At 42.4% G+C, this 14545-nt stretch overlaps 1 protein-coding gene across 1 annotated transcript in view; it reads right to left on the reverse strand.

Annotated features, from left to right (window-relative positions):
- Positions 1-14545, reverse strand: part of LOC135552512 (dedicator of cytokinesis protein 10-like) — a 118592-nt gene that overhangs the window by 63644 nt on the left and 40403 nt on the right. Inside the window, exons 5-7 of the mRNA XM_064984185.1 lie at positions 2782-2854; positions 2067-2192; positions 45-179 (exon numbers count right to left, since the gene is read on the reverse strand). Of these exons, the coding sequence (XP_064840257.1) occupies positions 45-179; positions 2067-2192; positions 2782-2854 (334 nt within the window). The remainder of the gene's footprint in view (positions 1-44; positions 180-2066; positions 2193-2781; positions 2855-14545) is intronic.

The raw sequence follows: 14545 nt of genomic DNA on the forward strand, positions 1-14545 counted from the left end.
ATGTAATTTGACAGTCTATTGGGTCTCTATCATCGTCTACCCACCTGAACCACACCGGTACACGAGTCCAGGAAGATGCAGCCCTTGGGTTCTTTGGAGATCTTCTCATCTTTGTAAAAGTTCATGATGTAGGAGTTATCAGTCAGCTGTGTCAGCTGGAAGTACCTCCTCTTGAACGACTACAAGGATGTCAAAATAAAAAATACAACCCCATCAAAATCAATTACAGGCAATAAAGACGTAGTTACCCTAACCCAGACAATAATCTGAGGTTCTGTCCCAAATGGCACACTATTCCCTATAAAGTGCACTACTTTTGACCAGGGCCCTATGGGTAGGGCTCTGTATAAAGGTAAGTAGTAGTGCACTACATAGCGAACAGGGTGCAATTTGGGACACAACCACTGACTATGTGACAGTAAATTGGACATGACCTGGGCCAGTGGTGCTCTACATTAACACAAAGTCTCTTTAGAAGAGACAGGCCATAACTTAAAGCCACGGGGGACTGATGAGGTCATAAAAAAGTGCCAGGACCCTGCAGGGCCGGTCTAACTAAGAGTCTGCTTTTTCAGAAGACAGATTGGGAGGGAGAGGCTGAGAGGGAGACCAGGAAATGAGTGAGACGATAGAAAGAAGAGAGAATCAAGAAATGTGTGTTTGCGAGAAAGAGGAATGCAGTAGGAAAAAGTCCTACGACGAGGTAAAAAAAAGATGGTGGGGAGAGTGGAAGAAACGCCAAAGAGAGGAGTACAGGCATCAGAGAGAGAGAGAGTGAGACAGACAGAGAGAGGAAGAGGTAGAGCGAGAGGAAGACAGGCATCAGAGAGAGAGAGTGAGACAGACAGAGAGAGGAAGAGGTAGAGCGAGAGGAAGACAAGAATCAGAGAGAGAGAGAGAGTGAGACAGACAGAGAGAGGAAGAGGTAGAGCGAGAGGAGTACAGGCATCAGAGAGAGAGAGTGAGACAGACAGAGAGAGGAAGAGGTAGAGCGAGAGGAAGACAAGAATCAGAGAGAGAGAGAGTGAGACAGACAGAGAGAGGAAGAGGTAGAGCGAGAGGAGTACAGGCATCAGAGAGAGAGAGTGAGACAGACAGAGAGAGGAAGAGGTAGAGCGAGAGGAAGACAGGCATCAAAGAGACAGCACGAGAGACAGAACATTTCACTTTTGTTTGTAATCTATTTCACTTGCTTTGGCAATGTAAACATACACTACAAGTATGTGGACACATGCTCGTCAAACATCTCATTCCAAAATCATGGGCATTAACATGGAGTTGGTCTACTAAAAGAGCCTCCACTCTTCTGGGAAGGCTTTCCACTAGATGTTGGAACATTGCTGCGGTGACTAGCTTCCATTTAACCACAAGAGCATTAGTGAGGTCGGGCACTGATATTGCTCGCAGTCGGCGTTCCAATTCATCCCAAAGGTGTTCGATGGGGTTGAGGTCAGGGCTCTGTGCAGGCCAGTCATGTTCTTCCACACCGGTCTCAACAAACCATTTCTGTATGGACCTCACTTTGTGCACAGGGGCATTGTAATGCTGAGACAGGAAAAGGCCTTCCCCAAACTGTTGCCCCAAAGTTGGAAGCACAGAATCGTCTAGAATGTCATTGTATGCTGTAGCGTTAAGATTTCCCAAAACTGGAATTAAGGGCCTAGTCCAAACCATGGAAAACATCCCCAGATCATTATTCCACCGCCAATAAACTTTACAGTTGGCACTATGCATTGGGGCAGGTAGCATTTTCCTGGCATCCGCCAAACCCAGATTCGCACGTCGGACTTTCAGATGGTGAGACGTGATTCATCACTCCAGATAATGCATTTCTACTGGTCCAGAGTGAGCTTTACACCACCCTATGATGGTGCCACATTGAAAGTCATTGATTGTATAAACCTGTCAGCAACAGGTGTGGCTGAAATAGCCAAATCCACTAATTTGAAGGGGTACATACACTATATATTGGAAGTATGTTTCCCATTCCAATAAAGCTCTTTGAAAAAAAATAATTGAGAGAGGGGGGGGGGTATAGTTGGGGAGTCTGTGACACACTTCCTCACCCGAACAGTGATGCTGTTGTTGACAGTGCTATTGAAGTTCCCTTTATAGAGCCATCCCGATCGGAACACACCGATCCCTCCTCCTCCTCCACACCCTCCTTTGGACGAGGACAAAGACGTTGTGTCCTGCAAAAACCAAAACAGACATCTTCAAATCAGGCTCGATGGGTACATCCCACATGACAAACTATTCTCTATGAAATGCACCACTTTTAGGCAATCTAACTTTATAGGGCTCTGGTCAAAAGTAGTGCACTACAAAGGGTGCCATTTGGGACCAACTATGTCTCAATAGCCAAGGTCTAAATATGTCTGCCATTGACATGCAATAAGATACTTTGTTCCATTTCATTCTATGATGCCTCATTTGTCATGAACATACACCTGCTGTAACAGAGCCGAAGCTGGAGGAGCCATAGAGGATATTGTTTTTGGAGAGTCATTGATTCTGGCTCAGTTGAACTCAATTGAATAAAGCTTCGACTCAATGTCCCTAAACCAAAAACAACAGAGTAGAAATATGCGAGCAGACGTGCATTATGACAGTTTAACAGTAGGGCTAATCAATGGCCTCTGACTATTCATCATACTCAGGCTACGTCCCAAATCACACCCTATTCCCTATATAGTGCAATACTATTGACCAGAGCCATATGGGCCCTGTTCAAAAGTAGTGAATTGAAAGGGGAATAGGATCCATGAAAACAGGCCGGACCTCATCCTTGTCCACGTCTTCATGATCAATCTCAAAGGAGTGGGAGGGCAACTTCTCCGCCTTGTACAGCTTCCTGTGAGGGAGAGAGAGATTTGATATGTTTCTTTATGTTTGCTTTGGCAATGTATGTGATTAACATGTCTCGTGGGCCTCATAACCACGTCTTTATAACGATTCAATAAGGATGGGACGGGAGACGGGGATCAGTTCCAGTGGTGGAAAGGAAGTAGGTAAACATACTGAAGTCGCACTCGGTGACTTTCACTTTAATTGAGTCATTTTCTATTCTGTTATCTTTACTTTTACTCAAGTATTACAATTGAGTACTTTATCCACCACTGATCAGTTCAACAGTCAACACCCATGATGCTTTGCGCATACAACCTAAGGTTGGTACGGTACCGAAGTACTACTACATAAAATTAAGGTAGGTACGGTACCTAAGTACTACTACATACAACTAAGGTAGGTACGGTACCTAAGTACTACTACATACAACTAAGGTAGGTACGGTACCTAAGTACTACTACATACAACTAAGGTAGGTACGGTACCTAAGTACTACTACATACAATTAAGGTAGGTACGGTACCTAAGTACTACTACATACAACTAAGGTAGGTACGGAGGTACAACCTTTATATACATCATCTCCTCCCCTCTTACACAAATTGTCCCCATTATGAGCAACAGTCCTCTGCGGTCTGGACAGTGTTGGACACAGGACCAATCTGAGCAATGACTGTAGCAGGAACCCACACTTTGGTCCATTGAGGTAGTTCCTAGCCAAGACAGTTCCTCTACGATTAAAAGCTGTCCTTTGTTCTTAACGTTTGACTTGGCTCTCCTGTTGACATCCCACATGAAAAAAATACTATAGTGTATACTATGGTAGGAATACTATAGTATTCACTGTAGTGTTTTTGCAGACTTTACGTACAGTATTCACTGTAGTCTTGTGGGGACTGAAGTGGCCATACAACCTTTACTATAGTAATTACTGCATTGGTTTTGTGGACTGTCGTATACTGTAGGTTTTACTGTAGTGTTTTTGCAGACTATAGTATACTGTAGTTTTTAGGGACATTACTGTAGTATTTACTAAAGTGTTTTCATTTAATTATGTTTGATATAGAAGTGGTGGGCTTTGTCCTTGAGGAAACATACTGGAGAAATACTAAAATAGCAAATTTTCCATAACAGGTAGGCAAGGACTGGGTTCTGAACGTAGTTCAGAGCTTCTGCTCTATTCTATAACCTGTAGGGAACACAATATATGGTCTATACTGGGCATGTAGGTTTCTCACTTACGGGTGGCACAAATTGGGATATGGGGGAGGGGAATGGGCAGGGGATGGCAAATTAAATGCTGTAGTATTTACTATAGCTAAAACAATCTAGTGTTTTTGCAGACATTTCTGTAGTATTTACTACAGTGTTTTTGTGGATAATACTTCAGTATTTACTATAGTATTCTACAGTATACTACAAAATGCAATACTAAGTATAACTATGATCGAGTAATACTAGTGTGGAGTATAGTATTCTACAGTATACTACAGTCTATTACAGAATTATATAGTAAGTACCGTAGCATTCTATAGTAAACTGTAGTATTGTACTGTCTCATTTGCGTTCTGGGGTTTGAGTACGTCGAAGCTCGTGTGTAGCTATCTCTTTAGGAGTAGCGATGCAGGTGAAGCCTTAGTGGTTGCGTGAGGTGTATTCCTGTAGGATACTTAGGAAGCTATTCTAGTATTGGTGCAGTGTCCCTTGATCCTGAGACGCTTTTAATGTTTCATGGTCTCTATGATCCTCTCTGCCAGCCCGTTGGCAGATAGATGATATGGTGCAGACCTGATGTGCTGTACGCCATTCACCTGTAGGCTTGTAGCCAATTCTTGGGACAGTAGCTGCGATCTGTTGTTGCTAATGAGTTGGAGTGGCGATCCGAACCAACTAAACACCTCCAAGCATCTCAATGGTCATCCCTGCAGTAATAGACCTCAAGATGACAAGCTCTGGCCACTTACTTTGAGCATCCACTACCATGAGAAACATTCAGTTTTTGAATGGAACTGTGAAGTAGATGTGTTTGAGTTGCCACGTCTCTTCCGGTCAATCCCACGGATGAAGAGGTGAAAGTTGATGTACTTTGGGAACCTTCTGACATGAGGAACGTGTTTTCGGATGAAGAGGTGAAAGTTGATGTACTTTGCGAACCTTCTGACATGAGGAATGTGTTTTCGCTTTCATCGCAATGCTTCCATCCAATCCAGGCCACCAGAAGTAGGTTATCATTCCACAATGACCTGAGCGTAGCTGTTGCAACACTGGTTTCCTCTAATAAAGGTGGAATGATAACTATCCTCCCCCACAGCAGACAACCGGACTATACTGACAGCTCAGTTCTCCTGGAAAGGTAAGGTTTCAGTTCCGGAGCATCTCCTGTGGATGGACATCTCCTCCTCATGGACATCAACATGACTTCAGCTAACACCGGGTCGCTTGTGGTGTTTCCCTGCACTTGTGTTGAATGGACTGGTGCATTTTCCACTTGTCTGAAGAAGAAGATGACCACTTGGCATGACTCTGGTTTGACCACTTGTAGTGCTAACCTGGAGAGTCCATCTGCGTTGCAGTGCAGTTCTGATTTGCGTTACTTGATGTCGTAGGTGTGTGCTGACAACAAAGCCCTCCTTTGCACTCTGCTTACAGCAAGTGATGGAATCCAAGTATGTGGTCCAAAGATGCTTGTCAGTGGATGATAATCTGTAAAAAAGGGTGAACTCCCGTACAGATACTGGTGAAAGTTACGCACTCCAGAAACTATGCCTCGGGCTTCTTGTTTTATCGGTGCGTAGTTCATTTCAATGTTCACGATGCAAAAACAATCAGCTTCCCTTCTTTGATCTGTCCATTTCCATGTTTTGTCCTAACAAAGCAAATGAAGCAGTGGCTTCAGCTTCATTGCTAAGCTTGGGATAAAGCGTCCATAGTTAGTAACTCAGGAAAGAACGTAGTTTGCTCACATTCTGAGGAGCTGGGCTGTCCAAGATAGCATTGACCGTGGATAAGCCTTATGGACGCCCGTAGCGTCAATGACATGTCCAATATACTCAAATGATGAACTCGCAGTCTAGTCCTTCAATCACTGTAAGGTCGAATATACATTTTGGAGATGGTCCACTTCGTCCTTTCCAGTAACGAGAATGTCATCCAGGTAGCATTGTACTCCTGGCAATCCACTCAAGATCTGGTCCATCGCTCTTTGGAACAGCGCTGGCACACTTGTGATTCCAAACGGTAGAGGAAATTACCTAAAGAGCCCATTACGTGGTACGACAATCCGCTCCTTTGACTTTTCATCCACGTGAATCTGAAAGTAGGCTTGGCAGAGGTCGATTTCGCTGAACTTTTGACCCCCAGCTAAACCTGCGAAAAGGTCTTCGATGTGTGGTAGCGCATACTGTTCAGCAGACAACACAGGGTTAACTGTGACTGTTGCCCTTTCCTTTAGTCAAATTACCAAATCGTCCTCCATGGTCTCATGGTGGGATGTTAATAATATTTTTCATAATTTCATTTTTTTTTAAAACAACAAAAAAAACAGGTGTTTCAATGTCAAACGGTTTTGTTATATTTCAGTCTTCTGTGAAGTATATCAAGTGTAATATTGGGATGCAAATCAAAATGTAATACATGTCAACTCTATATCTGACATGGTACAGGTGTGCAGGTGTCTTCTTTTTTGAAGCCCATAACCATGTGTGTGAGGTGTATATTTTTGTTTCAAAATAGATTTGTTTAAGACTACCAAGAAACACTGTGTGACCCTGATTTAGCCCACTGCAGGAAAAGGATAAAGTCTCCACATATCCTGATTTCAACATCCTTCTTATTAAGGACTGGTATGATTGGCGTCACCCATTCACTCATGCTGACCGGCTCTAGTAATCTAGTAATTCCAGCCAATTTTAATTTCTCAATAGGCTCCTGATTGTCACTCACTTCAATATTGCCACAGAACTATTTTCCTCAGTCGCGTGACCTTCCATCACTTCACTTACTGATGTTTCATCCTCAAGTTCACTCATTTAGCAGTTTTTAATTCCAAAGTTTGTCTTCACAGTTGAAAAAATGTACTTTCCTTTACTCACTGTATATTCCTCCCTTTTTAATTATGTTGTTTTTCCACTCCGAAGTCCGTCTCGAATCCTTTCTGCCATTCATGACGATAGGGTTGGGCAGTATCCAGATTTTCATATTTACGAAATTACCGGTTTAGTACAAGAGGGCGCAAAAAATTAAAACCTCAAAACAGCCCATTTATTATCGTTTATTATCATAATGCTAACAGAATTAGCACAACTAATAGCGAGTTTCCATTGAGGCTGCTAGCTAAATATGCTAACGAGGGCAACTAAAAATAAATGAATTGCAAAAACCGGCAATCCAGCTCATAAAGTTATACATATATAGATAGGCAGGAGCTACCGAATGTCCTTTTTGGTGAGTTTGGACATTTACAAGCGAATGTAAATGAAATACATTATGCAAATTAACAACATTTTGATGCATGCTTTTTTGAAGAGAGAACAATACTGGCTCTGGAGCAGCATGTTAACACGCTGTGTCTGTGTGGAGTCTAGAGTGGATAGGGCAATGGGCCTGCCTGCTGTGCTCGGAGAAGATGGGGGAGGAGAACATGGGCCGAGAATGGAGAGGGAAAAAAACAGAAGGAAATCAAGATAGCAGCTGTACAGATAACTCATCCAAAGGGCTTTGACTTCTCAAACACAGCAGACACAATATGATGCCCCGTCACCTTATTAATTCAGCGACTTACTTAGATAACTATCAAGTAAAACCTAGGGGCCGCGTTAACGCAGAATTCTACAGGACAAAAAGATAAAACGCATAAGAAATCTCTAGCTGCTTTTTGTAAATGCAGATCTTAAATTCTTCTTATGGTCTTATCTTTAAATCTGCGTATTTCTCCAAAGCTCAGTTGTCCTGAGTCTGCACAACACTGCCAGGACCTAGGATTAAGGGAGACACTCAAGTTGTTTAATACTCTATCTCTTGACACATTGATGAAAATAGTCTTAGCCTCTAAACCTTCAAGCTGCATACTGGACCCTATTCCAACTAAACTACTGAATGAGCTGTTTCCTGTGCTTGGCCCTCCTATGTTGAATATAATAAACAGCTCCATATTCACAGGATGTGTACCAAACTCACTAAAAGTGGCAGTAATAAAGCCTCTCTTGAAAATGCCAAACCTTGACCCAGAAAATATAAAAAACTAAAATCAGCCTATATCGAATCTCCCATTCCTCTCAAACATTTTTGAAAAAGCTGTTGCGCAGCAACTCACTGCCTTCCTGAAAACAAACAATGTATATGAAATACTTCAGTCTGGTTTTAGACCCCATCATAGCACTGAGACTGCACTCGTGATGGTGGTAAATGACCTTTTAATGGCCTCAGACCAAAACTCTGCATTTGTCCTCGTGCTCCTAGACCTTAGTGCTGCTTTTGATACCATCGATCACCACATTCTTTTGGAGAGATTGGAAATCCAAATAGGTCTACACGGACAAGTTATGGCCTGGTTTAGATCTTATCTGTTGGGAGGATATCAGTTTGTTTCTGTGGATGGTTTGTCTTCTGACAAATCAACTGTAAATTTCGGTGTTCCTCAAGGTTCAGTTTTAGGACCACTATTGTTTTCACTATATATTTTACCTCTTGATGATGTAATTTGGATACATAATGTTAACTTTCACTGCTATGCGGACGATACACAGCTGTACATTTAGATTAAAAACATCGTAAAGCCCCAAAATTGCTCTCCTGGAAGCCTGTGTTTCAGACATAAGGAAGTGGATGGCGGAAAATCTTTTACTTTTAAACTCGGACAAAACAGAGATGCTAGTTCTAAGTCCCAAGAAACAAAGAGTCCTTCTGTTGGATCTGACAATCTTGATGGTTGTACAGTAATCTCAAATAAAACTGAAGGACCTCGGCGTTGCTCTGGACCCTGGACTCTGGATCTCTCTTTTGATGAATATTTCAAGGACAGATTTTTTACATCTTCGTAACATTGTAAAAAACTTTCTGTCCAAAAATTATGCAGAAAAATTCATCCATGCTTTTGTCAGTTCTAGATTAGACTACTGGTACCCGGATAAAGCACTAAATAAACTTCAGTTTCAGAAAAAGGTATCCATGCTTTAGTTACTTCTAGGTTAGACTACTGCAATGCTCTACTTTCCGGCTACCCGTATAAAGCACTAAATAAACTTCAGTTAGTGCTAAATACGACTGCTAGAATCCTGACTAGAGCCAAAAGATTTGATCATATTACTCTAGTGCTAGCCTCCCTACACTGGCTTCCTGTCAAGGCAAGGGCTGATTTCAAGGTTTTACTGCTAACCTACAAAGCATTACATGGGCTTGCTCCTTACCTATCTCTCGGATTTGGTCCTGCCGTACATACCTACACGTACGCTACAGTCACAAGACGCAGGCCTCCTAATTGTCCCTAGAATTTCTAAGCAAACAGCTGGAGGCAGGACTTTCTCCTATAGAGCTCCATTTTTATGGAATGGTCTGCCTACCCATGTGAGAGACGCAAACTCGGTCTCAACCTTTAAGTCTTTACTGAAGACTCATCTCTTCAGTGGGTCATATGATTGAGTGTAGTCTGGCCCAGGAGTGTGAAGGTGAACGGAAAGGCTCCGGAGCAATGAACCGCCCTTGCTGTCTCTGCCTGGCCGGTTCCCCTCTTTCCACTGGGATTCTCTGCCTCTAACCCTCGGGTCAGTTTGTTATATTTGGAGTACTTCTCCTGTCTTATCCGGTGTCCTGTGTGAATTTAAGTATGCTCTCTCTCTAATTCTCTCTTTCTTTCTCTCTCTCGGAGGACCTGAGCCCTAGGACCATGGACCTAGGACCAGCCTCAGGACTACCTGGCATGATGACTCCTTGCTGTCCCCAGTTCACCTGGCCGTGCTGCTGCTCCCGTTTCAACTGTTCTGCCTGCGGCTATGGAATCCTGACCTGTTCACCGGACGTGCTACCTGTCCTAGACCTATTATTTGACCACGCTGGGGCGGCAGAGTAGCCTAGTGGTTAGAGCGTTGGACTAGTAACCGAAAGGTTGCAAGTTCAAACCCCCGAGCTGACAAGGTACAAATCTGTTGTTCTGCCCCTAAACATGCAGTTAACCCACTGTTCCTAGGCCATAATTGAAAATAAGGTAGGTACTGTTAAGGTGTATGACTCCAGTCGTCATGACACCACACTAGAGTTTCTCACAACTCATCTCTCCATCTTTCCCATCCCTTACCAACCCCACTGACATCAAAAATTATAGACAGGTATCCTTTAACATTATTGCCTGTCTAATCAAACATCTAAATGAAATAATTCAAAAACTGTATTTTTTTTACATACCTGAATAATTTAACCTGTGTGTTTGCTTGTTTAAGTCTGTCTCCAACCCTGTTCCTTTACTCTACCTAGGGATTCTGCCTAACACCCAGACATGGATCCATTACCAACCACCCACCAACTTTTCATTACATCAGCTACTGTTATTGTCAAGTTGTCATTATCCGCTAAGAAAGAGCAAGACAACTATCATACTGGGCACATAATGTGGGCTGCACAGATTTGCTAAAAACACGAGAACTGCAAACACTCAGAACAAAGAGGTCAGCAGCGCTGCCTGGACTTTGCAGTTTCCCTCTTGAGTCCACAACATGTTGAAATACAAGTGACATGCAGAACCTCCTATCCACACAAGACCCACCTCCTCTCTATTCCACAAACCATAATTCTGTATTTCAGTCTGATTGCCATGTGAGGGTACAAAAAAAATCAGAAAGTAAATTGACACACACGTACCCAAAATATATCAATGGTTGTGTATTTAAATCAAAAATATTGCTAGATTGGTTTTCACAGCTGTTTCATAAGGTGTTTGTTATTGTAAATTGTAACGTATCCCTTGATGGTATTTGTTAGTTCAACATTATTAATTGTATTATAAGACTTACAATAGATATATATTCAACCACAAGGGTGTACTAATGTGCTATGATTTTTTATAAATCATAATTGAGGACTAAAATTATTTCAGTGTAGGTAAGGGAATGCCTATTTAAAATGAAAACATGCCAGCCAGACAAGCAAGTGTATGAATCAAATGTATTTGCATATGAATGAGTGGAAATCAGTTAACTTTATGATCTGTAAGGTAAGTAACTATGTGTGCGTGGGGGGGCATTGAAATTATATTATGTTTACCCTGATGCCTGTTTATTCATAAAAAGCAGAATATGGTAAAAAGCATTAATCGCAATGGTTAGCCTATACAAATTAATAGGAATACATTTAGCCTAATTGGTAATATGATGTGGGGGAAAGTCGGGACCCGAGTCAGGCTTTTGTTTGTCAACTCCAGATTAAATATAGGTCTTCATGTGTGGGAAACTGTGGGCTAAATCAATGAAAAACAGCTTAAATGTTCATGCTTCATCATGATCTGTGATCAATACAGGCTGGAGTGTTTTTGGTTCCGTTTAGTCTAAAGATATGCGTAAGAAAGCAACTTCACTGAAATGAATAGCCTGATTCAGTGGGATTCTCCTGAATAATAAATGTTTTTTATCTGTTAAACGGTTTGGTCTATGCATAGATCCATACCAATTCTAACTCTTTGGTATTTTGCATTAGGCATAGCTCTACATTGCAGAGCATTTAATAAACCAACCACATTTTCCTGGGATGTTAAGGCTGCGCAAGACCTTCGATAGGCTAGTAGACTGTGGAAATAATCTGGAGTTTATCATTGTTGTAGCCTAGATCGCTTTAGAAAATCTGGACTGTTGCATTCCCTATGGCTAAGCAAACAAGTGGTAGCATATTCTTTTGCATGTCTCTATAACAAGGCCTATATCCTCACATGCTCCCTCAATTTGAACCCTGCTTTCCACAGAAATGTATAGACAAAGGATTGCATGATGACAGTAAATGTGTCTGTTAATCCAGTAAACTGGGAAGTGTGTGTGTGTGTGTGTGTGGGGGGGGGGGGGAGGTCAAATCATGACATCAGTGATTTTCAGGTCAGAGAAAGATGCCAGAGATTCCGAGTTGGATGACTGTTCAAAACAAAAATCCCAGTCTGAGCTAATTTTACCCAGAGTTCCCAGTTGTCTTGAACACATTGAAGTCGGAAGTCAGAGATTGCCAACTTCCGAGTTGTTTTGAATGCCCCATAGAGACCCACAACAAAGAAAAGGAAAGTGGGATACCTAGTCAGTTGTACAACTGAATGCATTCATCCCAACCCCTCTGAATCAGAGCGGTGCGGGGCCTCCTTAATCGAAATCCACATATTCGTCGCCCAGGGAACAATGGGTTGACAGCCTTGCTCGGGCAAAACGACCAAAAAAAGTTTGTCAGCTTTGGGATTCAATCTCGCAACCTTTTGGTTACTGGCCCAACACTAACCACTAGGCTACCAATAATCCCTTGTGTTTGTATTGATGTGAGAAATAGGCTTATCTTACACAATAATGGTGGCTGCGATATCAACTAGCCTAATCATTTTTGAATCGAGGTGATCGGCCTATTTTAGCTAAATCGACAACTGAAATTGATGAACTAAACACACATAAACTAACACGTAACACATGTAGACGTTCTTAAGGCGTTCATGGTAAGGTCATTCATAATAACTTTCACGTGACATGAACGCGTCGGCAGTTTGACTCCTTAGAAACAAACTTGTCTCCACTGACAGTAATTCATGGCGTTATTTTATAGCGCTAGGAAGACGCTCGGTGACTTGGTGAGAGGTATCAGTAGCTTCGTGAGGCTTAATTCTGGCATGAATCACCCCCCATAGCAGCGCGGAGTAAGATTCCCAGTCTAGGGCGTCAGCCTTCTCGTCCTCTAATATCGCTCCAGTAGTTGTCACTTCACAAGCTCAGGGCATGCCCGGCTCAGCATGCATCTGTAGTCTACTTGTGTGCTGCTATAGCAAGCATGCCGGTGTACTTACTGACGTGCACATGCTAAAAGGAAGGCAGTGGTTAGAATACTAAGTGTGTCATTGTAGCAAAGTATGCATCAACCAGAAATCTGATCTCTTAAACGTTTCGTTCATTTTTGTTCTATTATCTATATAATAGGCCATCATTGATTTTGGTTCGGTAGGCCTGGTATATTCCCACATTCAAGGAGCTTTCCGTTTTGATTGGGTTATTTTGCCTAAAAACCTAAGACGAGCCAAAAGGGTGTTTAGCGTCCACAGTGGCTCTGCAAGTGTGGGAAGGGTATTCTCCGCTGCTGACCGGCTTTGCAGGCACCACATCACATGAGCCTGAAGCCACAGACTGGCCAAACTCGTGTTTCTAAGGCACTAATAAGTCATTTTTCAATTAATTTGTATTTATTTACAAGTAAGTCACTATATTTGCAATTTATAGACTTTAATGATTTAATATAACAAAATGTTTCATTGCTGAGAATTTATGTACGTACCAGCTTATAGTGTCACACTCGCAAATGCTCCTCAATGTATTTCTTTGTAGGCTATAGCCTTGAAATAATATAAATAATATAGGCTAAATAATTCATGTTTGTTCCATCTTAGGCTCCATGTCTGGCTCCTGACCTATTTAGAGTGTTTACAATGCATTCGGAAACTATTCCGATCCGTTCACTTTTTCCACGTTGTTACGTTACAGCAGTATTCTAAAAAGGATTACATTGACTCATCAATCTACACACAACACCCCATAATGACAAAGCAAAAATAGGTTTTTCAATTTTTTTGGAACAAACCAAACTGAAACATCACATTTACATAAGTATTCAGACCCTTTACTGAAACATCTCTTTGTTGAAGCACCTATGGCAGCGATGACAGCCTCGATTCTTGGGTATGACGCTACAAGCTTTGCACACCTGTATTTGGGGAGTTTCTCCCATTCGTTTCTGCAGACACTCTCAAGCTCTGTCAAGTTGGATGGTGAGTGTCGCTGCACAGCTATTTTCAGGTCTCCAGAGATGTTCGATTGGGTTCAAGTTTGGGCTCTGGCTGGGCCACTCAAGGACATTCAGAGACTTGTCCCGAAGCCAATCCTGTGTTGTCTTGACTGTGTGCGTAGGGTCATTGTCCTGTTGGAAGGTGAACCGTCGCCCCAGTCTGAGGTCCTGAGCTCTCTGGAGCAGGTTTCCATCAAGGATCTTTCAGTACTTTGCTCCGTTAATCTTTTCCTTGATCCTGACTAGTCTCCGGTCCCTGCAGCTGAGAAACATGGTGCCATGTTTCCTCCAGACGTGACAATTGGCATTCAGGCCAAAGAGTTCAATCTTGGTTTCATCAAACCAGAGAATCTTGTTTCTCATGGTCTGAGAGTCCTTTAGTTGCCTTTTTACAAACTCCAAGTGGGCTGTAATGTGCCTTTTACTGAGGAGTGGCTTTTGTCTGGCCACTCTACCGTAAAAGCCTGATTGGTGGAGTGCTGCACAGATGGTTGACCTTCTGGAAGGTTCTCCCATCTCCAAGAAGGAACTCTGTCACAGTGACCATTGAGTTCTTGATCATCTCCCTGACCAAGGCCCTTCCCAGATTGCTCAGTTTTGCCGGGCAGCCAGCTCTAGGAAGAGTCTTGGTGGTCCCAAACTTCTTCCATTTAAGAATGATGGAGGCCACTGTGTTCTTAGGGACCTTCAATAGTGC

Source organism: Oncorhynchus masou, chromosome 13 (genome assembly GCF_036934945.1).
Source record: "Oncorhynchus masou masou isolate Uvic2021 chromosome 13, UVic_Omas_1.1, whole genome shotgun sequence".
Classification (NCBI taxonomy): Eukaryota; Metazoa; Chordata; class Actinopteri; order Salmoniformes; family Salmonidae; genus Oncorhynchus; species Oncorhynchus masou.